Source organism: Monomorium pharaonis, chromosome 3, assembly GCF_013373865.1.
Source record: "Monomorium pharaonis isolate MP-MQ-018 chromosome 3, ASM1337386v2, whole genome shotgun sequence".
Taxonomy (NCBI): Eukaryota; Metazoa; Arthropoda; class Insecta; order Hymenoptera; family Formicidae; genus Monomorium; species Monomorium pharaonis.
This window is the reverse complement of record NC_050469.1, coordinates 8,139,041-8,164,560: the sequence shown is the minus strand read 5'-3', so window position 1 is coordinate 8,164,560 and position 25,520 is coordinate 8,139,041. Positions and strand designations below refer to the sequence as shown.

At 41.4% G+C, this 25,520-nt stretch overlaps 1 protein-coding gene across 1 annotated transcript in view; it reads right to left on the bottom strand.

Moving 5' to 3' along the window:
* Positions 1 to 25,520, bottom strand: part of LOC105835619 (E3 ubiquitin-protein ligase MIB1) — a 375,334-nt gene that overhangs the window by 324,445 nt on the left and 25,369 nt on the right. Inside the window, exon 9 of the mRNA XM_028193844.2 lies at positions 4,446 to 4,597. Within this exon, the coding sequence (XP_028049645.1) occupies positions 4,446 to 4,597 (152 nt within the window). The remainder of the gene's footprint in view (positions 1 to 4,445; positions 4,598 to 25,520) is intronic.

Genomic DNA, 25,520 nt, shown 5'->3' with positions numbered 1-25,520 from the left:
ATTATATCACCTGAACTTTATAGAAACATATTGTACGCGTCCCTAACTATATGAGAATTACGTTAATAATAAATAGATCTGTCGATATTCGATTAGCACTTGACGTGTAGCCTTAGAAATTCAAGTTTTTCGGGCAAAATAATTGTTTAAAAAATGTTCTAATTAATTATATCACCTGAACTTTATAGAAACATATTGTACGCGTCCCTAACTATATGAGAATTACGTTATAATAAATAGATCTGTCGATATTCGATTAGCACTTGACGTGTAGCCTTAGAAATTCAAGTTTTTCGGGCAAAATAATTGTTTAAAAAATGTTCTAATTAATTATATCACCTAAACTTTATAGAAACATATTGTACGCGTCCCTAACTATATGAGAATTACGTTAAAATAAATAGATCTGTCGATATTCGATTAGCACTTGTCGTGTAGCCTTAGAAATTCAAGTTTTTCGGGAAAAATAATTGTTTAAAAAATGTTCTAATTAATTATATACACCTGAACTCTATAGAAACATATTGTACGCGTCCAGAACTATATGAGAATTACGTTAATATAAATAGATCTGTCGATATTCGATTAGCACTTGACGTGTAGCCTTAGAAATTCAAGTTTTTCGGGAAAAATAATTGTTTAAAAAATGTTCTAATTAATTATATCACCTGAACTTTATAGAAACATATTGTACGCGTCCCAAACTATATGAGAATTACGTTAAAATAAATAGATCTGTCGATATTCAATTAGCACTTGACGTGTAGCCTTAGAAATTCAAGTTTTTCGGGAAAAATAATTGTTTAAAAAATGTTCTAATTAATTATATCACCTGAACTTTATAGAAACATATTGTACGCGTCCCAAACTATATGAGAATTACGTTAAAATAAATAGATCTGTCGATATTCGATTAGCACTTGTCGTGTAGCCTTAGAAATTCAAGTTTTTCGGGCAAAATAATTGTTTAAAAAATGTTCTAATTAATTATATCACCTGAACTTTATAGAAACATATTGTACGCGTCCCGAACTATATGAGAATTACGTTAATATAAATAAATCTGTCGATATTCGATTAGCACTTGACGTGTAGCCTTAGAAATTCAAGTTTTTCGGGCAAAATAATTGTTTAAAAAATGTTCTAATTAATTATATCACCTGAACTTTATAGAAACATATTGTACGCGTCCCAAACTATATGAGAATTACGTTAAAATAAATAGATCTGTCGATATTCGATTAGCACTTGTCGTGTAGCCTTAGAAATTCAAGTTTTTCGGGCAAAATAATTGTTTAAAAAATGTTCTAATTAATTATATCACCTGAATTTTATAGAAACGTATTGTACGCGTCCCGAACTATATGAGAATTACGTTATAATAAATAGATATGTCGATATTCGATTAGCACTTGACGTGTAGCCTTAAAAATTCAAGTTTTTCGGGCAAAATAATTGTTTAAAAAATGTTTTAATTAATTATATCACCTAAACTTTATAGAAACATATTGTACGCGTCCCTAACTATATGAGAATTACGTTATAATAAATAGATCTGTCGATATTCGATTAGCACTTGACGTGTAGCCTTAGAAATTCAAGTTTTTCGGGAAAAATAATTGTTTAAAAAATGTTCTAATTAATTATATCACCTGAACTTTATAGAAACATATTGTACGCGTCCCCAACTATATGAGAATTACGTTAAAATAAATAGATCTGTCGATATTCGATTAGCACTTGACGTGTAGCCTTAGAAATTCAAGTTTTTCGGGCAAAATAATTGTTTAAAAAATGTTTTAATTAATTATATCACCTAAACTTTATAGAAACATATTGTACGCGTCCCTAACTATATGAGAATTACGTTAAAATAAATAGATCTGTCGATATTCGATTAGCACTTGTCGTGTAGCCTTAGAAATTCAAGTTTTTCGGGAAAAATAATTGTTTAAAAAATGTTCTAATTAATTATAACACCTGAACTCTATAGAAACATATTGTACGCGTCCAGAACTATATGAGAATTACGTTAATATAAATAGATCTGTCGATATTCGATTAGCACTTGACGTGTAGCCTTAGAAATTCAAGTTTTTCGGGAAAAATAATTGTTTAAAAAATGTTCTAATTAATTATATCACCTGAACTTTATAGAAACATATTGTACGCGTCCCAAACTATATGAGAATTACGTTAAAATAAATAGATCTGTCGATATTCGATTAGCACTTGACGTGTAACCTTAGAAATTCAAGTTTTTCGGGAAAAATAATTGTTTAAAAAATGTTCTAATTAATTATATCACCTGAACTTTATAGAAACATATTGTACGCGTCCCAAACTATATGAGAATTACGTTAAAATAAATAGATCTGTCGATATTCGATTAGCACTTGACGTGTAGCCTTAGAAATTCAAGTTTTTCGGGCAAAATATCTGTTTAAAAAATGTTTTAATTAATTATAACACCGTAACTGTTTAAAAAACTATTGTACGCGTCTAGAACTATATGAAAACTGCGTTAAAATAAATAGAACTGTTGACATTCAATTAGCATTTCACGTCTAGCCCTCAAAATTCAAGTTTTTCGGGCAAAATAATTGTTTAAAAAATGTTTTAATTAATTATATTACCGGAACTCTTTAGAAACTTATTTTACGCGTCCGGAACGATATATGAATTGCGTTAAAATAAGTAGAACTGTCGATATTTAAACAGCATCTCACCTTTAGCCCTCAAAAGTCATGTTTTTCAAAAAAATAATTGTTTAAAAAATGTTTTAATTAATTATATCACTGGAATTCTTTAGAAAATTATTGGACGCGTCCGGAACTATATGAAAACTGCGTTAAAACAAATGAATCTGTTGATATTCAATTAGCTCTTCACGTCCTGCCTTCAAAATTCAAGTTTTCCGGGCAAAATAATTTTTAAAAAAATGTTTTTATTAATTATAACACCATAACTTTTTTAAAAACTATTGTACGCGTCCGTATCTATATGGGAACTGCGTAAAAAAAACAAAACTATCAATATTCAACCAGTATCTCATGTCTAGACCTATAAATATAAGTTTCCCATCTAGATAGTTGTTGAAAAATACTTTTAAAATTTTTAAATTAATTAATTTTGTCTATCTGAGATGCCAGTTACACCAAATCCACGTGCGCAGACGTACACGCATATATACGTATGTTTTGTAACAAAAAATTATTTTTTCATTAATTTAATCATCAGAACTATTGATAGAACGTCTCTAAATGATAGGACTCTATAGATTTAGTCTTCTATGTGGTCGTATATTCGAAATACGGTGAGATGCTATTATGTGATTTTGGAAGTTAACATCTCATTTATAAAATTTTAATTAAAATAGATAATTCAACGGAACTATTGTTGATACCTATCAAGAACTGTAGAACTATGCTAAATGCAAGTAATTCTGCAGTATTTTTATGAGATGCTAAACTTTGAGATGCTAACTTCACACACGTTTAATCGGCATCGCGGAAAAGCGACAACAATACTTCGAGAGATGCGAGTATCGATGCCATGCCCTTTTTTAGAAAGGATTTTTCTCTGTTGTAAAAGCTAACATATCTCGAACAAATAAGCAAACTGAATCGTCGTTACGAAATAATGTTATTTCAACCGAAGCAGTAGTTTCAAACTAGATATCACCCCCATTGGAATATCCGCTCGTCTCATTCTCGTTACTCCGTCTTTGCGTCGAGAAGTAATAACTAGAAGTGGGCAAATCTCGAAAAGCTCCGAGAGTCCGCGTGGTTAAATTGAACGGGAGGCCGGGAGGTGAAAATCGAGGTAAAATTGACTCGCTACCTCTCGAGAATGACCGGATCGATTAGACTTCGTTGAGACGACGACAGAAACGCCGTCGACGACGATGACGACGACGACGACAGCTTCGGGAACATCTGTGGTTCGACGTTCTTTTATGACTCGTCGAACAAGAGAACAAAGAAGACGAAAGAAAGAGCGGGCCGATTGGACATGCCGTTGGAAAATCTTACTCGTAACTTCTTGTGGAAAAATCTCCGTACCAGAAAACCCGTTGTATACGATCGACATTTAGCTTAAACACTCGTGTCTTAGATAAAAAGATTGGTATATCTCTCTATTACGTTGATTTACAGTTCGTATCATCGTACGAATAAAACAAAATAAATTAAAGCACAGACGATAATCAAATGTGCGTAAGATTAATGCGATATTTCTCATGGCGTAAATTCGCAAAATACATGAACACGGTGATTTATTAAGTCTTATGAAGCAAGGCGCACGTAATTGTTATTCGGCGCAAGCTGTTTATTGGTATTTCTTTTCGTCGCGGTTTTCTCGCTACCTGACGGTTAAATTCTAGAACGACGGCGCATTCAGCATCGCGGACAAAAGCGTCACATCTGAAAACGCGAAGCACTCACCTTGGGTTGCCACGAAGAGCAGCGTGGTGCAGAGCGTTGAAGCCATTGTTGTTGGTGAGGGTGATGTCTGCGGCGTGGTCCAACAACAGAGCCAACATGTCATCCCGTTTCTTAGAGATCGCGTCGTGAAGGGGTGTGTCACCTTCGGAGTCCTGCAAGCAAGAAAATATTCTCCTCTGTTACGTATATTCCATTTTCCAATAATTAAAGTACGCGAAAATAAAAGCAAAGTTAAAACCCGATAAAATATCGGACGCGATTTGTATTATAATACAATGCAGAATTTTAATCACCGTAACACGAGATTATAAGTATTATTGAACAAATTGGGAAATTATTAAATTTGAAGAATTATTAATTTTATTTATTCGTTTCAAATACTTTTATTTTTCACAAAAATTTAATTGTTTAAAGTATTTTCCATACGTATTCATATGTCAAACATATATTGCATGTATATTGAATTCAATACGTGTTTTGATAATGTATCGTTTTCCTCTGTTCCATCAGTATCGTTAATCTTTCCTGGATTTGTAAGTCGTTTTTAACCCAAAGAATTCAAAGACAGGATCACCGTAGATAACGAGTGAAACCGCACTATTCGCCTGGATCCTACAGAATACTGGATCAATGCATCGGCCAGTTTTGGCTCCGGCGGTTACGATTCGGACGATACCTATGAGCTCCAGTCGGCGATAAAACGTACGGAAACAGGGGCCATCCATTAATGCTGAACAACGCGGTACGAACTCGTCGCCAGCAAACAAATGGATGAGCGAACGAACGAACGAATGAACGAGCAAGCATAGGGATAAACACTACAACGATGGGCCGGTGTAACGTGTGCAGTTCGCAGACAATGCAAGTATTTGCGTTTGAAAACACGCGTGATAAGAATGATGGACTTTAGAATGGTTGCCACAAAAGCTTTTAACAAGCGCTTGAAAGAAAAATAATTCTCGATATTCCTTTCGTTACTACTGACAATTCTGTCGTTTCGAATAACAAATAAGGTTAAATATTCCTATTCAGTTAAACTAATGAATCTACTAGGTCGTTTATCTTCAGAAAAAAAAAAGATAATTTCACATACTCTATCGGCCGGTGATGGCCATCGGTCGATAATAATTCACTCGATGAAAAGGCGATATCGGCGAGGTTTTTACGATAAATCGAAAACGACGAAGCGTAAAATAGCATCTGCGACAAGCTCATGACGACACTCACATTCCAACGCAAAAACTAGGAAGCGCGAGAAGCTAGTGCGCGCTTCCGCGGCATCAGCCACTACCGGCTGCGTAAATAATAGGGCATCAGGCACAGATACTTTATGGGATCAGTTGGAAAAATCCTTTGTATAACTCCAATAACCGTGGAGGATAAATCTGCCGGCGCTGTCGAGAACCGCCGGCGCTATCTCGCGCTATAAATGCTGGCCATGTGTCACGCCACTAGGTAAGGGTGAAAGGGAAAGAGAGACGGACAGAGAGAAAGAGAGGGAGAGGTAGTAGGAAAGGTGAAAGAGAGAAGGGAGGTCAAACCAAAAACGGAGGCAAAGCGAAGAGGAAAACGCCGTCGAGGCGAATAGGACTAGTTGGGGGCAAAAATCGTGCGACAGTCACAGGACCCTGTCTTATTTCTCTCTCTCTCTCTCTCTCTCTCTCTCTCTCTCTCTCTCTCTCTCTCTCTCTCTCTCTCTCTCTCTCTCTCTCTCTCTGTTTCTCTGATTGTGGAATCTCATCCATTATCTCTTAGCTATTATTCTCACCGAGAAAAAGTAATCAAGAGAAATCGCATAATGCGATAGCGTTAATTATTGCATGAATACGTAATTAAGCAAATGATGTTACAAGTAAAAAAAATTACAGTTTATGGAAACATTTATAGATTGTTTACATTAGATAATGTTCCAATAATTAATTATTGGATAGTAACTGGTATCTAGTACTTTTAATAGCTGTAATAGCTACAATAATTATCGATAGTACTCCTGATTTTTTTAAGATTACAATGACTTAGCTACAAACAAAAATTTGTACAAAAGAGGCGAGAAAATAGTGAGTCCCAAGATACGAACTTTCAATTTGCGACGCTGACGCGCGCTTTTCTATCGACGCTGGTCCTTCTCTCATTCAACGCCCCCGCTGTTCCTTCTGGGAAAGGGTTTACATTATAACCCCCTCCCACCCTTCACCTTCTCCGTTCTTCTTCGATCGTTCTCCTTCTTTATATCTCGCCACCGCCCACTCGTTTAAGTCCAACAAATGACATTCGATTCATACCACACGCGCCGCAGATAGCGTTCAAATAACTTGCGAAAACTTTAATTTCAACATTTCTCTTCTCTTCCTCCACCATTCCGCGACCGACCGTTTCGCCGTCGCGATTCACCGCCGCCGGCCATCCCAAGCATCACGATCCGTTTCGAGACGCTCGATCATTCTTAACGCCGACAAATTGCCAGAGACTTGTCAAATGTAAGAAGTACAAATGGTCCGTACGCGGATTCTACCACGTGTGACTTTATCACATATCGTTGCGGTTTGCCAGATAACGCGGTTGAAAATTAAAAAAAAAAAAAAATGTCCGTGCAATACAAGGTAATACTACTCGCCACTTAACAAATTGAGAACGATGAAGATACAAGCATAATCGGGGAACCAAATAAATATTTACGGATATCCGTCTCGTGTAAGGGTATGTTCCTCAAATTTACTCTGGCTAAAACGGATACCTGGCGTCGGCGCTCGTTGCTATCGGTGACGCTATGTACAGATCAGGTAAACGAGCCGGCGAAATGAGAAAAGACAACAGCAACAACGCAAGCGAGCAGCCTGGAAGTGTGGATGACAATCAGCGTTGGTGTCGAAGCCAGAACAGTGAGGCGGAGGAGGAGGGAGGGAGGGGTAACAAATCGACGACGGGGACGGGAAGTTGAAGCGAGTTGATTGCACCGCAAATATTGACATCGCTAATTCTTCCCCCTCCGACCCGTCGTTTGGCTCGTCGAAGACGACGAGCTAACTAATGAGAGCTTTAAGGCATCAGCAAGACGTAAAGCAAACTCGGATTTCAAGTGGCGTCGTCACTCGAAATCGGAGGAGCAGTCATTCAACGTGACTGACGAATGCAACGTGGCGAAACAGCTGCCTTCTCCTCATTGTTACAGAGAACTAATGGTATTCCGAGTATCGTTGCTTCTTGTGCACAAACGTGCACCTGATTGGATTATATTGTTACTACAGCACGTTATTATTGCATTTTATTTATACTTGCCTTCTCGTGGTAAAGCATTTTTTTAAATATACCTATCACACGTAATTCGATATTTCGACAATAACTACACGAAGCTTATTTCGCTAAACTATTCTCCGATGAAATCCATTCAAAAAAATGTCGATCGGAATTTCAGTATTTGACTATTCGCTTGAACAAGCTTTTACACATTCTCATTAAGTCTAATGTAACTATGAACGATCGTGAGGGCGAGTCCTGCAGCACGTGCACCGAGTGAGTTTAACTCCTTTTTCACAACGACGATCGATTTCGCTTAAGGCCGAAGAAGTGAAAAGAGACGAGGAGAGGACACGAAAAATAGAGAAAAACAGAGGGGAGACGTCCCTTCCGCATCCGTTGTTACCTCAGCTCCCGATTTCTCCAACTTCGGAGGAGGGGAGGGTGGAGTTCGAGTCGCAACGGGAGTATGGGAAGATAATGCAGACCGTGAGAAAACGAGAGGGAGCACTCTCAAAGTCCGCGTCCGCGCTTGATTGCAACCAACCAACGTTTCTCACCCACTTTTGAGGAGAAGGCCCGTGGATTCCTTTGGCCAACGAGACGGGATCGAGTAAAGGTGCCTCGCAAAGACAAGAACTGGTATGCGGGTCGTGTACGAACCCGGACGCCTACGGAGGAAGAGGAGGAGGCAGGGGAGAAAGGCTGTTGGATTTCTGAGGAGACTGTGAAAATGCAGAGGCTGCAAGATTCTCCGGTTGGCTGGATAAAGGGGGCAGGTGCTAAAAACAAGAGTTGGCTAACTCGTTACACTGATCGTGCCCGGACTTGTTATTCGTCTCTCAAATGTGCGAAGGCATTTATGGCCTTGTATCTTGTCCGTCAGTAAGCAGAACACGCTGAATAAAGCTAAACATATGTCAAAATATCCATGATATCTGCGCTTGCACAAGTCTCTCTTGTTTAGTTCCCTTATATCTGCTAAGTCAGAATATCGCGATTGTGCTAATTGCTCCGTCAAGCAAATCCAGGTTAAATTACTAAAACATAATGCAATTGGAAATTCTAAATTTGATTACGAAAATAAAACAGCATGTAGAATTTCACGTAACGTTTAATTTAATACAGTTCTATTTTCAAGGAACTGTAATAATAACCAGAAAATTCTCTGAATTATGTCGAGAAATATGACTGACTTATTTGTATTTAAATCATTAATTTCAAATCTCCGTTACATTTACATTCGGCGTACGCTCGAAAATCGCGTAGCGATAGAAATATACGCCATGTAACGAACGAACGGAATAGATGAGCTTGAATAGAAGCACTTATTAAAACGGCAATCATTGCGCGGTTCGCTAATTTTTGATCAATGATTCGTAATCACCACGGTAATGTGGAATCGTGGCTGTGTTGCCGCATCGACGGATTGTAATCATCGTGCAGGAACGTCACGTTGATTTCGCGACGCGTATACGTGGGCACACGTACGCGCTGTCACGTATGAGTTGGCTGGTGCGCGCCTCTAACGATCCGGATCTACTTGGCGTGGAGGGTGAAGGTAACCCCGGACGCGCGGCACTCGTACACACAGCCGCACGGTTGCATAATATTACGTTTATACCTGACATTCATCATTAGCGGCGGTAATTTATGCTGAGCGCGAATGGTCCCGCGCGCGAACGGGCTAATTAATATAAATTGCCAGAGCCGCGAGGATTACCGCGCGGAGCGGCGGTGCCGTGATGCCGCTGCGATTCATTGTGTGCCGCGCGAATCGGCCGGGAGGCCGATTAAGCTGATAGATCGTCGCGAATAAAGAATCCACGGAATGCCCGGCCGGATAACGAGGCGAAATGTGACGCGGGAGACGAGATGCGCCGTATTAAAATTGTCCTCTAGGTTGATTTTTTTCTCCAAATCACAGAAACAAAACGCACAGCGGCGGCTGCGACCACGTGCGCTAATTTAAAATTACCCCGGGGATCGATGACCCAGTTCTTTCGGAGTCGAGTCGGGCGACGCTTAATCCCGGGCACGGCGCCGCCAAATGCAATTCTCCCGAATCGAAACATCCTGATGAGATCGTTTTTTCTGAGCACGTCGTGCGCGAGCTCGACGTTCTGCACTTTATGACAGAGAGTTCGTAATCCGTAGTGCTTGCTGAAACGCCGCCGTGCAATATACCAATATACAGCAATATAAAAAAAAAAAAAAAAAAAACAGAAAAAACCGAAAGAAAATTTAACTCAAGAGAAAACATTGTACATGCGGAAGTACTGTCAAATCGGCCTAAAATAAAAGAACGGATAATAAACCAAGATGAAAAAAACATTTTTGTTAAAAAGACATCTTTTCAAACGCAAATGGACACGTCATTTTCCGCGGTTCGGAGTCATGCGCCGGAGAGGCACACGGACGTTACTCTACTTCGGGAATTTTTAGTCGCGAGTCGTTCAGTGTATACGTAAAAAGCTATGTACTTGGTAAAGCCGATGCGCTGTTACTTCACACTAAGAAAAAACACGGCGAAACGAAAGCCGCTTTCCTAATCAAGAAATGCGCAATGCAAAATTTTCAAGAGAGAAATCAGCTTTGTATAATTTCCTCTCGATGCCCCAACAAGCACACTTTCCCCGGGTCTTTGTTACGCGGTCTTCCGCGCGCGAGACAAAATTTAATTTAGCAAGGCGAGTCAAGAAAGGGTGGCGGAGACGTTGGCCGGGCGGAACAGTGTGGTGGTCACAACAATAACTTCGAAAAACCCTGTATCCGCACCCCGTTCAACCCCCCCCCGTGACCACTCCTTGCTTATTGCTTTTAGTATTAACGCGCTCCTCGCCCCGCTCTGCTTCTCGCCGCGGGCTCGCTCTTTGTAGCGACAAAGGGGTCCCGACTATATTTCGTGAGGCCACGAGAGAACTATCATCTCCTCTCTTTCCCTTTAGGAACCTCCTCTCCTTTTCCATACTTGGGAAACGAGAGTCGTCATAGAGAGACAAACACGTAATTTTATCGGAGATCGCTGCGCCAATGTATATCATGCATTTCCGCGCCAGTGACCGGACAAATGTGATTCCTTTTGCATGTACAAAAACAAAGGTTAATTAACGAAACGGGTAAATTTGAAGTGATCGTTGTCAGAGATATTGACAACGTTCGCGTTCACGAATACATAGTAGATTTCCATCTGCAAAAAGAACTTGCTAAAGTAAGAGTTTGTACCCTTGATATGTAAACATAAAATATAAAATAAGACGTCTCTTTTGTACACCGAAAGAAAAAAATTGTTACAGTGATCATAATATCGCTATAATTTATAGTGATTTTTGGATCCAACCATATTTTTATTCAACAATATGTTGAGTAATCATATTAAAATTCTTATAATTATAATATTGGTCTTACAATACAACTTATGATATAGTTGCCATAACCAAAATAAAGATTTTAGTTAGATTAAGTATAGTAAGTTGTATTATAAAACAATCACTATAAACATCCATATGCATATAATTATTATTACCATTATTACAGTAATAATTACTATAAAAATGATATTCCTGACTATAATTATTTAACTATCCAATTATAGTTGCAAATATCACAAATTTATGGATCGCGTGATGATGTAAGAATGTTTTTTCGCGACACCTATTTTCTTAGCGCGTTCCTACGAACATTCATATTGATGCCAAACCCGAGTGATGGCATCATCCATCAAAGTATTGGGTCATGCTCTTGTCTCTGCGATACTACTGTGCGGCGACGTTGCATTCTCTCTCTCTCGCGAGTCAGAAGCAAACTTGTCATTGTGTCAACGTCGATCTGGCTATCAAAATATCATCGAGTATCGGCGCGTCGCGCCCAAAGCAGCAAGAAATGTCATCCATCAGAGAAAGCTCGCAACGTGCAGATGTCATCTCTGCTTCGCTATCTACTATGCTTAATTGCGCAACGATCGATACGCGACGCTTACGCAATGCGCGTTTCACATATATCCAGTGCGTGTGATTAATATCGAGAGATAATCATATTTTTCCTCTCGCCTGTGTAATCCATATTTAACGTATATAAATCATATTTATCATGTAGGAAATTGGCAAATAAATATCGGAGTTTCACGATTATTTCGAACGAGAGGAGGAGATCGTGAATTGCCCGTAAGTCGAGAGGCATTTGACGTTTCGCTCGATTCCAAGCAGCGGTAGTCCTCACGAAGAACGAAGAAAGACGGCGACATCGCGCCGGTCGGTGCAACCGACGCTAGAGCATCCCCGGAAGTCTGCCGGGGATTCTCTGCGAGAGGGTCCCGCGAACGTCACCGGCAGTCCACCTCCGGTTGATTCGCGACGGCGCTGCCGGCAGTTTACGGTTTCCCGGGCGGGCCATAACTTCGGACCAGACAATTCATAAAGCGGGCGCGGCAAGAGGAAGAAAGTGGAAAAGCGAGTGGAAAGACATCTTCGGTCGACGTGGGCGAGAGGGTGGCTGGTTGGAGGGTAGAGACGTCGTTGTCGTCGTCGCCACCGCCACCGCCACTGCCGCCGTTGCCGCCGTCGCCGTCACCACCAAAGTGCTCTCTAAATTATTCTCTCGAGCGACACGAGTGGAGGGGTCTTGGAGAACGGTGACCGACCTGAACCGGAGAAATAGAAGTGGTCGGTTTGTGGCGCAGGGGAGTAAAGGGACGACAGAAGAGACAGAGTAAAATGAAAAGATCAAGCGTGACGGGCACGGAGAGCTCATTGCCTCTGTTTACTTCGATCTTTCTGAGATGGTATCGACCTATTTCAATTAATTTGAAACTCATATCCGTTATATGTTAATATGATTTTGTCAATAGCTGAAATACGAGCGATGGAAAATGACATATGCGTTAGAGTAAGCCTGACAAATATTTATATATAAATATACAATTCATGTGTGATACTATCAACTTATCCGAATCAATTATTATATTTCACGTATTGTAATCTATGATGTTTTTGTAACATAGCACTAATGTATTGCTACATACAACAGAAGAAGATTTTATGTCAGAGCATCGAAAAACACAAACACGAACCTTCCATTCGAATTTTCGGGAGAGCGCTGAATCGTGAATATTTCGCCACATTAAACTTCTGAAAAATGTTACGGCGAACTATCGTAAATAATCCGCTGAAATCAGAACCCCGGTTTACACGTTGCCCGTACAATTGCCGCGTATTCGAGATCTATTTCCCTGCCGCTGCAAACTCGCATTCGTCCTGCTTCTTGGTAACCGTCCAAACCATTGCAATCTACTTTTCGTCGGAATATATACGGAAAATGTAGCACCTAGCTGGAGGAGACGCGGATCCCGGCAATTATACGATTAGATCTCCCATTCAAATATACATTGCTTTCAAAGTAGCAGCGACGATTATGACGCGATTTCCGACTTGCGGCATAAATTTTAGCTCTGCTATAAAAAACTTACAGCTCACAACACCGCCTAGCGTGCCACTGGAGCGTCCAATCCAACGTCAGTTTTCACAAATACGTACGTAAATTCGCGTAAATCTCTAATTCTGCTCATACATCGGGGATCGAGCGGTACACGCGAGACCCCGGGCGCTCACGCGAGAAGGATTTTCGAGTGCCAAGAAGGCGCCGCGTTATTCCCAGACTGGCTAAGAAGCGAGGCTTACCGAGGCTCGTTTCCACCTTGAGTCTATCCGACGTCGGCCAGACAAGGACATTCTCACCGCGCGATGCGAGCCAAGGAAAAGGAAGTCTCGGCGTGGACGGAAAGCTCGCGAAGCGCCGGCAGGATGAGCACGAGATTAAAGTATTTGCGACTGCAAGAACAACGTGACCCAACTGTTAACCGTCGGCCACGCCTGCTGCGTTCTATATTTTCCCCACAGTCGCTTCCACGTCGTCGATTTATAACCATGACATAAATATAAGTGTCTGGTTTGTTTCGACAGCGTAATACGAATAAGCGACAAGACCGCATCACCGTTAAGTTTTTATTCCCATTGTCAGGGACTTGATCGTTGTTGGTCGTAAATTTTAATTACATTAGCCCCTGAGAAAATACTAGCGTTTCCTTTTTCGAAAATTGCGCTCCCCGCGACGGAAACTTCTCATCAGCCGAAAGTGGGCGAGCTAAAGTAACACCTTGACAACTAAAGTTTATATGTTTGCAAACTCCGCCGGCCAAAGTAGGGCGAGCTTCCTCGCAATCTACGTTTCGGCAGCTAATTCCAAAATTACTTTAGAGAGTCGGGATAAGAAGCGCGGACTGATGTTTACGAGAATTACCGCCAGTTCGGTCTAATGGCAAGAACCAACAGAGTATCGCGCGACTCTGGAGACACGGAGGTTACCATCAACAATGAAAACCGGGGTCGCTGGAGGGATGGATGGTTCCTGGTCGCTTCTCTACGAATCGTCAAACTACTAAATTCCTTTGCAACGCTCGGATTAAAACGAGTAATTGTGCGAATAATGGCACGCGGGAAATCTCAGGCGGATACACATAATTCGGACAAGCGGGTAAGTGATAGGTCATAGACACGTAGCGCAGCCGCGTTTCATCCTTCTAATTATGGAGCTTGCGCCGCACCGCGAAGCGCATCGCGCCCCGCGCGTCCTTAACCAGCGATGCACGTTAATCCCGTTACTTCCGCGGCCTTAGCTTCGTAATCCACGACTCCTGATTTATGCGGTAGATACTGCAGAGATAACTCGACGGGCGAGAGGGCGACGGCGGGTCGCACGACCGGAATTACTCCCGGAGTAAACTATCGTATCTTGGAGAAACGCTGGAAACGTTCGCGTCACGTACAAACGAAGCTTAAGTCTAAATGCAATTGACCTTGTTTCCAGACTGTAAAAAGGGTACATCGTAACCCTAATGCTTCGTACATTACGAATTCTAGTACCGTAATATTTCCCAAAGGTTATATCCCTGCGTCACATTGCTACCGATGTCGTTCATCCAACAAAAAAGTGTAAGAATTCATACCTTCCTGATCTCCATAACGCGATCGTATTGTTTAATCACGTAATCCGAGAATCCGGGAAAATCTTTGCAAGAGAGAAGATAAATTTACGTTACATTAAAGATACAATGTACCGACGAATGGAGACCAGTTAAGCATTAATGGCTTCGAAAATTAACTACGCTCTATTTCTAAGTTCTCGCCGATTATAGACAGTCTCGTTCCGACTAACGACCCGTAAAATCTAATCCTCTCTGATGGGACAGTCCGAAAGGGATCGAGAGTTCATTTTGAAATCACCCCGAATATAGTTTTCGGTTTCGATATCTCGCGGCCAGTTGGTGGCGAAAAAACGAGCGGGCGGGCAGACGAAGGTGGCGATTAGACATTCTTGTACAAAGATAAAATGAAATTGGGGAAAGGTAGCTAGAGGTACGAGGAGAGTGTGTGTGTACCGATTGAGACCGAAGCCAAGCGTGCGACCGGCCTGGCTGTGTTTGCTATGTTTATGGCGGCAGTTACTGCCCGTAAACTAGCACCTAACTGGACCCACTCGCACACAATTTCGTTCCTTCTTATACGCACACGTAAAGTTCCTACACGAGCTCCTTGCGCGCGCGTCGTCTTTCTCATCCCCCCTGGTATAAAGGTCTCTGGTTCAATCACCCTACCGCCGCGCGGCAATTCTTTCGTCGAGCTTTTATGCGTTGCCACATCCTGACCGATACTTGGCGATCCACGAGGCAAAAGAAAACCGCCATGGTCACCAATATCAATTGGTCGCACAAAAGTCGGACAAATTATTTACCTTATTACGTGAAAATTGTAATTTATGTGTTCAAATATTGCGAAAATTGGAATGAGAGTTTCCGGCAGCTACCAACGGAAATACTCCTAACGTACAGCAATATTTATTATTCGCGAAATAAATAAAAGGAGCCGCGTGCAAATGTTCCTGGAACACGACGTCGTTCCGCTGCAATAATTAATTGAAGTTTAAAATTGGTCACTTATAACGCGCGCACTTATAAAGGGCACGTTCAGAATAACATAATTTAGAGCGAGACAAATCCTCGCGCGTACGCTACAATAATTCACATCCGCAATTGATCCATTAATAACAAATGATATTGAATAACGCATACAGTGCAATTACATTTATACGATGATCAATATTCCAAACGTATCTAAATTTATTGCAATTCAACGATCTGTATTCATCTATCTCGGTCGTTTAATACCACGTTTCCGATTAAGTTGATTTGTTATCGCGGGATTAGATTTTGAACGAATATAATGTTATGCAGCGGCGCGCAAACGCGCGTGGGGCTCTCTCCACCAAAAAGTCGAATTATATCTGGCAAAATGCCGAGCCGGTTAGGCCGGTAGGATGGGCGACGCTTCGGACAGCGCGGTGACAAATTATGATATAAAACAATAGAGGATCGTAACAATCGACCCTCCTCCCCCCCCTCGCACTCCCGCTTACGTGCTGCATGAACATTATGCAACGTCCACCAGGTAATAAAATAATATACGCTCGCGCACAGCCCCCCGCCGCTCATAAAGGCCACCCATGAATATTTCATACTGCTTAATTCCACGGGTGTTATAATCGCCGCGGGATGTAGATGCCCATCCGACTATTGCTCAAACGTAATCTGCCGGATTCACGCAAACCGCTTACCGACAAATTTTCGCGGCCGGAAAGATGTTTACGATCTAATTAACAATTTATCCGCTTCTTCACCAGACGCAGGAGTAAACTAATCAATTACTTTTTACTTTTCTCGCCGGTAGCAGCTGAGATTCGCGTCGTATGAGATTAAAAATAAGTACAATGACGGCGGCACTGATTAATTCCTTGCGAAACATCGTTGCATAAATCGTCACATTTCGCGAGCGAGTCCATTTGGGAAATCATACTTGGACCGAGTGTCCCTTCGCGGATGCCAATAACCAAAATAATACGCAATACATCACAGACGCCGCACCAGAGAGATGTTCCACGGTGACATGTTTATGGCTGTCAATGCAACGTTCCGTGAGCCGCGAAGCGGGGGTCACGTCGGCAGTGTCTGATTTACAGTCCCGGTACATGACGTTGCCTCAAAAACCGCGGATCTGTCGTCGACGCGCGTAAGCGTGTCGCGTTATGCAAATTGCCACGGGCAGATGCGAGACGCGAGTCGCAGTCTTTAGCGTCGCTAAAGAATTCGAAATTCCGCCGCGGTAACCTCGCGCGGGCGTATTCGCAATGGAATTCCGTATTTCAACCGTGTCGATTTTACTTTCGGCGCTCCTTGCGTGCTTGGACCGTTGACACCTGTCAAATACTTGTCGCACGTACGTAGCCGGCCGTCGAAATAACACTCGACGACAATAACGGCGAGAGCTTTGCCGGGGTCGCCCTTTGGTCGCTCTTCTCGTGGACACATCGCGGGGCACCTTTCCGCCACTTGTCAAACGCATGTATGCGGCGCGCGAAATGGAGCGGTCCCGGAGTTACTGTCGTGCCTATATTATACCGGTACGTGAGCTGTGTATGCTGCGGTACTCCGAACGTTTGAGCGTCGCGGGACGAATATCAGGACAGCCGGCGTATTCGCAACCGGCGGGATCCCATCCCCGAACAGGGAAAGGAGCGTGAGGGAGACGGATCCGGGAGGACGGCGACGAAGAAGAGCGATCGCGAAATGTACGGAATTACAAGACACGCGAGACCATCGCCGTCCCCGGATTCATCTCGTCCCGATACTCGGCAGCGATAACACGGCCAACCTAAAGGTACGTGTGGGATTTATCATCCTTGCAGTTTCACTGACTTATATGCATCGTGAGGATATCTCATCTCGCTCCATACAACCGTAACCCAAACTGACAATGTATCGTCACACGGGGATGAGAAACGTGAAATATATTCTATGTTTCGTTGAAACCCGATAACTCTGGGTTAACTTTCCAAAAGTACGTTATTGATGAATGAAATATCATAACAGCTAAGAATTTAATACTCTAATGTATTTTTGCAGTCGACATAAAAATGACCGACGGTCGAAAAAAAAAAATCAAATGTAAAATATTTTATCAATTTGCATGACAGAACGGGAACCATCGAATATAACCAACTGTATCCCCTGGCAAATCTATCATAAAAAATATGCCGAAGAACATTCACGGTACGTTCTATCGTTCGACTTGTATAAGTTCCATTTCCCTCGGTATTTCCTACGTGCAACGAATAAATCATCCTCCGGAGAGTCTTCCATCTGCATGAAATAGTGCTCTCCCGCGAAAAATGCCTTGTTGGCGTTCTCCGTAAAGTCGACGGCCATTTCTTCGATCAAAGTAACGTCTTTACGTGATCGAAGGCACATTCGTCGTGCCTCCATATTTTTCGAGGAGCTAAGCTCATTCGAGCACGAATAACATAAAATGAGTAACTAAGATGATCCCTGACTCGTGTAATCGTAAGTATACATATTAATTGTAATTACTAAAAAAATTCTACGCCATAATGATATCATTTATGTGCGTTATGGTACCGTTAATTATTTTCATTTATCTATTTTTAGCTGGCGATTATAACGACAATTCTAAAGACAAGTTATAGAAATCGGAGTTTCTCAAAAGATAACCTGGCACATTAAATTGCAGGTGAATCGTTTCAACGAGCACACCTAGCTGCATACGTAATTCTAGCTGCCCATCTCCAACGCCATCGTAACTGCTTTCTGTGCGGAACACGATAGCAGCACGTGCGCCTGAACTTCGTAACCCTACTCCGTATCGTGCGGTTTAGCGGATTCCAAAAAGGCTTGTTACGCTGCAGGTCGTCACGCTTTGGATGATACTTTCCCATATACATAGAGTTATTAAAACGAATACGCCGATAAGCTCGCAGCCAAGACGTCAAATAAAACCGTTAGAGCGGTAAAAGGGAATGGTTTCATCAGATATAAAGTGAATTTATCAAATTGGTTCCGCGAATCGAGGTCATTGTTCTTTATCGCCACGAAAGCGCACCCGTGCCAAGAACATTTCGCGCCGACGCGAAATAAAGACAGCCGCATTTCCGATGTTAGACACCGTAAAGTTGTCCCGGCCGTGCGTTATGCCGGCCAAATGGTCTCGGACGGTCTAGGGACGTCAGGGTCGTTACCATTTGCATGGAATTCCGAAGCGACCTGGGCAAGTCGTTTCCATGCAAGTCGGTAAGTAACGCCGTACGACATAGAGAAGATCCCTGTCGAAAGGTTCGATTGAACCAAAGAGAAAGAGAAGGAAAGAGAGAGAGAGAGAGAGAGAGAGAGGGGGGAGAGAAAGAAAGAGAAATAGGGAGGGACGGAGATAGGAAGAGATGGAAAACCTATCGTAGAAGGTGGATCGAGTTATTCGACGGTTCCGTGCGGAAATGATTCGCCGCATTATCGTCCCATTTGCGTAATCTAGTGTGAACGTTTAAATCCACTCACCGCCTCACCGTCGTCACCGCTGCGCCAACGACGAGGCGTCAGCCTGTAACGAGCACTGGTTCGACGAATATCTCGGGGCTTCCGTGCTTTATAGCACGGAAGATTTCTACCGATCTTCTATCACGTCGGCAGTTTCGGCACGTAGATTCGGTGACGGTGCGCGTATGTGTAACGTGATAAAGGCGCCGACATTAAGAAATTTCTCGCCGAGAGTATAAAGTAAACAAAAAGAAATTTCAACTTTCAACCCCCTCTCTCTCTCTCTCTCTCTCTCTCTTCTCAAATAATGTTGTGAAAAGAGTTTGTAACAGCTCGGCTGCGTTTCTACAAGTCGACAGGTGTGTTTCCGCGTGTTCTCGCCCGTGGAAATAATTAGTCACACCTTTGACCGTTCTGAAATCAGTTCAACTTTGTCACACCTTGTGGTTATACAGTCAGAGCACAGGCCACCGTTTCGTCCGCACGACAGAATCCGCTTGACCTGACCGACGTATTAGAGGCCTTGGACGTGGGGCGTGGACGCTACCAGCATGCAATGCTTATTCCTCGCATGTAGAACTTATATACATCTCTCCAGTTGGCTTCTCCAGCCCCTGTATTTCCATCCGCCCAACCACCCCCGGCCGACCCCCGGCAGCAAGTCTGTGGTTATAACGAGCGAGACGCGCCACAGCTACCAACTAGACGAGTCTATAGCTGTTGGTCCCGAGCTGCCACTAGTCCAAGAGCTACCTACGACTATGGTTTAGTAGTGCAAGCACGCTCTCCGCACCGGTGCTCAACCTACATTAATCTCCCGCTACGCCATCGAGAAAATAATAGAAAGTGAATCGCGACCGCCAGCCGACCGCGTATCGCGAAAGCTGCGGTTCGCCTAACTACTCTACCAGCTCGATCACTCGAATTATTAAAACACCAAAAGTTACGCGGCAAGCTTTAGATTGACCGATGCTTTTTCACCATTTTATTTATTCGTGTATTTATTTTGTAGAATAATTATAAAATTTAAATTGTAAAAATTAAAAGCATAGATTTATATTATGCCACAATAATTGTGCATTAATGCAAAACGATATTATAGCAAACATAAAAATTAAAAATCTTCTGTATGACCTGTGAAAAACTGGTCAAACTTAAGCCAATAATTTATAGCTGATTCTTAGGACCATCTTGAGTACTATCTTAAAGTCATCAACCAATCACATAGAATCGTATTAGCATCTTAAGATATTAATAAGACACTCTTGAATGCTTCGACTATGAACGCTAGCCATAGGTATATAGAGTAGATATATTCGACACGTTATCTATATCGTGTCTGCCTTTTCCTCATAATGAAACTGTTAGAAAGGTCGCTCGTTACTCTCAGCATGACTGTTGAGCCGTCGCGGCGTCAACCTCAAAGGTGAGGTCGACCTCTCTTACCGACAAACGCCTCGATAAACACAACGCCTATAATGTTTTCGCGTCAAAAATCGACCTGGCCAAAGCGTGCAACCAGAGAGGAGGCATTGGCCCGTGAATTGTTATACGGGCGTCCGATTCGTACACGGTAGCCCCGCTTGTCCACCTGAGCGTTACTACCGTTCTCGAATCGCGGGAGATACTCTAATCCGTCGATAAAGGTCGAATTGATTTTACGAGCTGACATTCGAAACGACAATGTAGATCGTACGAATTGCTCGCATAACACGCACGGGTGTTACGGTTAGCACTCATGCGGTAATGTCCATTTTAACGGCGGAAATGTCCGAGTGCCGATAGACCTTTAAAAAAATGGGTTGATGTGAAAATATTTCGACGATTCTGCAAATTTTCATTGTACATTGTAACATTTTTTGCGAAGTGAATTGTACCATTATTAACAATTTGAACTTAATAAACTTCTAAGTAAACCTTTTTTCATACTAATTTGTTAGTAGTAGGAAATTCCATTTTTTGTGCAAGAAATTATAAAATTTATTTATATAATATAAATCTTTCAAGTACTATAATTTCTTTTTTGCTTATTTTGAACCCGACTTCATCCTTTTAATTAAAAAGTTACCTAAATATTACACGCCAATTATTTTTTAATTTTAACTCAAAATGTCAAAGAAATATTTTTCATGCGAAAAATAACTGTTCAATATTAACTTAGCGCTTATAAATAGCGCTGTCGCATTTTCATTATAAAATATATCAGAAAAATAACGCATTTCTGCAACAATATTTTAAGCAAAAGTTATTTAATCTTTGTTTCACTTTGTTTCATTAGATCTTTAAGAAAATATCTACGAAACAAAGTAATTTTTGTTTAAATCATTTCCAAAGATTACTTGTATAAGCTTTGTTTGTATCTTATATTTCCGGTTATATATAAATATAACAGTAGGAAAAAACTTGTCAAATATCAAAGATATTCCTTAAATAACCCATAACAATCTAGTTTCACTGACGGCCCTTAAAGATAAATAAAGATAAATCTAAAGATAAATTCGTGCCCATAAAAGCTGTTAAATATTTTACATTTGTAATTTGTCTGCATTCCCCCGACATCGACGTTACCCGACCCTCTCTCTTCGTAGATACGGTCGGCGAAGAGCGAGTAAAAGGCAAGTCGTGCACCTTAAGTAAATAATGAGAACCTCTCCGCGGAAGCTCGCGATACGAACGAGGATCCATGCCATGGTTGTCTTTCCGCGCACTGAACATTTTATGGAGCAGCGAACATTACGATGCATAAAGTGCAACAAATCAGAATATAAGTTACGTAGCCACTTCTGCCTCCATTCCGCAAGCGCGATGAATGTTTCTCCAGTTCTGTCTCGTCTTATTCCGCATCTTCCGTCTTTTGAATTTCTTCCAGTTTCCTCGGTCTATTCTCAAATACTCTATGCGTCGAATAAGCGCCGATGATTTTAAACGAATACATACCAATTTATGTTTCATGACACTAATAAGTCACGATACCTACATTCTTTTTTTAATTTCGCATACATCGCGTCTATTCCGTCGATCGTTGATACTTTAAAAACCCGACGCAAGGAATTTGCTTGGTGACGTTTAGCAATGACCGTTAGCACGGCCAGGCATAAGCTCGGTCAAATATTGGAAATCGCCATAACAGGAAGTGAGATCGAGAAACGAGAAGACGCGGACACGTTCTACGCGCTCTTTCCATTTCTTCGGCCGCACGTGCCCGGCATTGCGAACATTCAATGCATAAGAAGCACGATCGAATATAAATCATGCCTTTGTATTTTTGCCGGGCAATCCCGCGGAGACAGTTGAATAATTTCTGAAACGCCTCTGTACGTGCTCGGACGCTGTAATTTATGGTGCGCGAGAGTAACGCTCGCTTGGATCGCCCTAGTACACAATGCGTCCCGCTCTACCGAGCGAGGAAGCTTGATCGTTACCATTTTACGCGTTTATATGGGAGACGCTTAATTCAGAAAGGAAGAAAAGGTAGGAATCATTACTGCAGCGTCTCCCTAATAAATTAAAAAAATTTAAATTAAAATCTCTCTCTCTCTTTCTCTCTCCCTCATTGTATTAAAAAAATCACGTGCTGCGACAGTCGGATTGTTACGCAGCATTCGACGTACCTCTTGCTACATGGAAAAATAATAGCATACGCTTTCACGTGAACGATAAAATGTAACTAACATACTAAAGCATCGTAGACATTTCTGCGAAGAATGCAAGGGGTGTGTGAACGCGTCTATTACGGCTCAAGGAAATTTAGTCGGAAGTGTGCTGTTTTACTATCATTCGCCGCTGAATATTGTTTCAGCGGAACCGGCTGGAACGAGAGGGGTCATTCTGGTAGTCCTATTACACAACTGTATCAGGTTGCCAGATATTACTGCCTCCACGGTCAGGCCATAAAAATTGATAAACCCGACGTCCTGCGGGAGTAGTCCGGGATAACTCGAGACAATCAACGGGCTTATTGGGCTAACGCTTTTGCTCGAGTTAACCGGTGTAATTGCCCGGGGGTTATTCTCGTTTCGTTAACCCCACATGGTACGCTCACTGCGATCGCACCTCGCCCATCGATCATCCCCTATTTCTTTTATCCTCTTTCGCGCCCGTTGCATTTAATCACGTGTCGCGCGTCGATATCTTGTCCATAACATTAACTTATGCATGCAACTTACGTTACCAATCAAATTGACATCAACGTTCAAATTATCGAAGCATTGTTACCTCGTAGAAAAAAAGAATACTTATTAAATTACAAAAAATTCTAGATCAATTAAAAAAACAACATAGATCCACTTTCTTGATTTAACTTTTTTCGTATACTTTAGTTCTAAAAAATTAAATATATTTCCACTTTCATTAAACAAGTGCAAGTTTTTTGTGCTCCGTTTATTTTTCATTTAACTTTTCTTCTTCAACAACTAAAAGACAATAAGCTTAAATGTTATGTTTAAAAAAATTGCAGTATTCTTTTTCCAAATTTATCTCTCGTACGAATCATAATTACTAGCGAGTTATATAGAAAACAAAGAAATGTACGTTTTTCGGCTCGCTTATTTTCAATTAGAGAGCCGGGAACTGTGTGACATTTCGAGCAGCAAGAAAAGTACCGACAACAGCAGAAAATGGTCGTTTCCTACCGTCTCCTACCTTGCGAGACTCGCCGTTAATTTTAAACGTCGTAAATCACCCAGAATACCCTTCGCGCACGTCAGCTTCACTCAGCAGCCTCTGTCTAGAGGTGCTTTATGGATTCATCTCGAGCGAAGCTAACAGGTTGGTAAAAAGAACGAAGAAACGATGGCATAGCGGCGCGTAAATAACATTACATCATCAGGACCTGCTATTTCCATGACGATAGTTCCCGATATCTAAATTAATGACTGTCGTCATTATTCTAATTGAGAGAGACTTCCGAGTTACGTCAATAAAATTTAAGAAGTGCCATTTTTCAATCAAAGCGGAATTTAGTGCTTAATAATATTTTCATATTAATTGTTAAATATATTTTTCAAATCTATAAACAGCTATCCAACTAAGAAATATTTAATCAATGTAAAAATATTATTAAGCACTAAGATTTTAAAAGATTTCATCCAAAAAGTTGTATAATTAATTAATTTATAATTAGAAAATACGAAAAAAAAATAAAAGAAGATTAAACTCGAACAATTAGAGAATAACCGCGATTGTCGAAGTCTCTGATTAGATGAGGACTAACGCTAATGCCGACAGAATCCGGCACAGCTTTAGCCGGATGATGGTCAACGGCAGACCAAAGGGAAGAGTAAACGAGCAAAAGGGTAAAAGGGACCGGTGATGCAATGAGCCGGCAAACTGATGCGGCTTCAACGACGCCCAAATTGATTTACTTGACAAAGATTGAGTTACCGAATTAGAACCAGACGTAAAACGGCCTCATTCGACCGTTATTCAAACCTAGCACCCTAATGATGCGAACAGAATCGCTCTGTTTATACTTGAGAATCTGCTCTGTCAAGATTATCCTAGCCCCGTCCCGTCGAGCTTTCAAAAAACGATCGCCGAATCATCTTGTTAAAGATAAATAGCGGACTGAATCTCTCTGAGAGCTGTAAATGGATACGTCTTTTGAGAAAAAATACAGACGCTTTAAAACATGGATGCAAGTCGTACACGCCTGCCGCGTCCAACACTGTATAAAAAAAAAAATTACGTTCGCGTTAACTCGAGCGAAGAATATAAAAGCAGGAGTGGCATGGTTTTCGAGAATATAAAAGTTTAAACAGCTCTATTGCGTGAAACACTTATCCGTCAGCAGGTGCATTATTACGTCGGGAAAGTTGGAGGACGGCAAAAAGTCAAGGTGAAAAAAGAGGTGAGGTAAGACAAAGAGCAAACGGAAATTATATTGAGTCAAGGGTGCAACGACGCAAGATGTTTTTGCATTCTGTATACTAATTTCACAGAGTGCCTATTGCCCATTACGGAACAATGCAAACTCGCGAGTAAAATTACCATAAATATTATAATATAAAAAGTATGCAATCCGCTCGTACCAAGATGTCTATAGTTTAGAGCGCGTTTGCGCTCGTTGTGCTTTCGCGTCCTCTCCATTTTCCTTTCATTCTGTTGTTATACCCTTTATATCCACTATTACGTATTGTTGTTTGCCAACTGAAAATAAAGCGCTTACTCTTCTCTACAAAGCAATAACTATTTTTTGCTTTGCGTATCCGAAAGAACGAGCATCTGTTTTCGCGCAGGAAAACGAGAATGCTTTTCTACCGATTACAATTGGCTATACGAGCGAAGAAAGGAGGTCGCGGAAAAACAGACGAGCTTTTCGATGAAAAAAAAAAAAGATTCAAATAATAAATTCAAAAATTACGACGCATTAAAACCAAGTGACTTCCCTCAGTATGTCAGCGTTCTAAGAC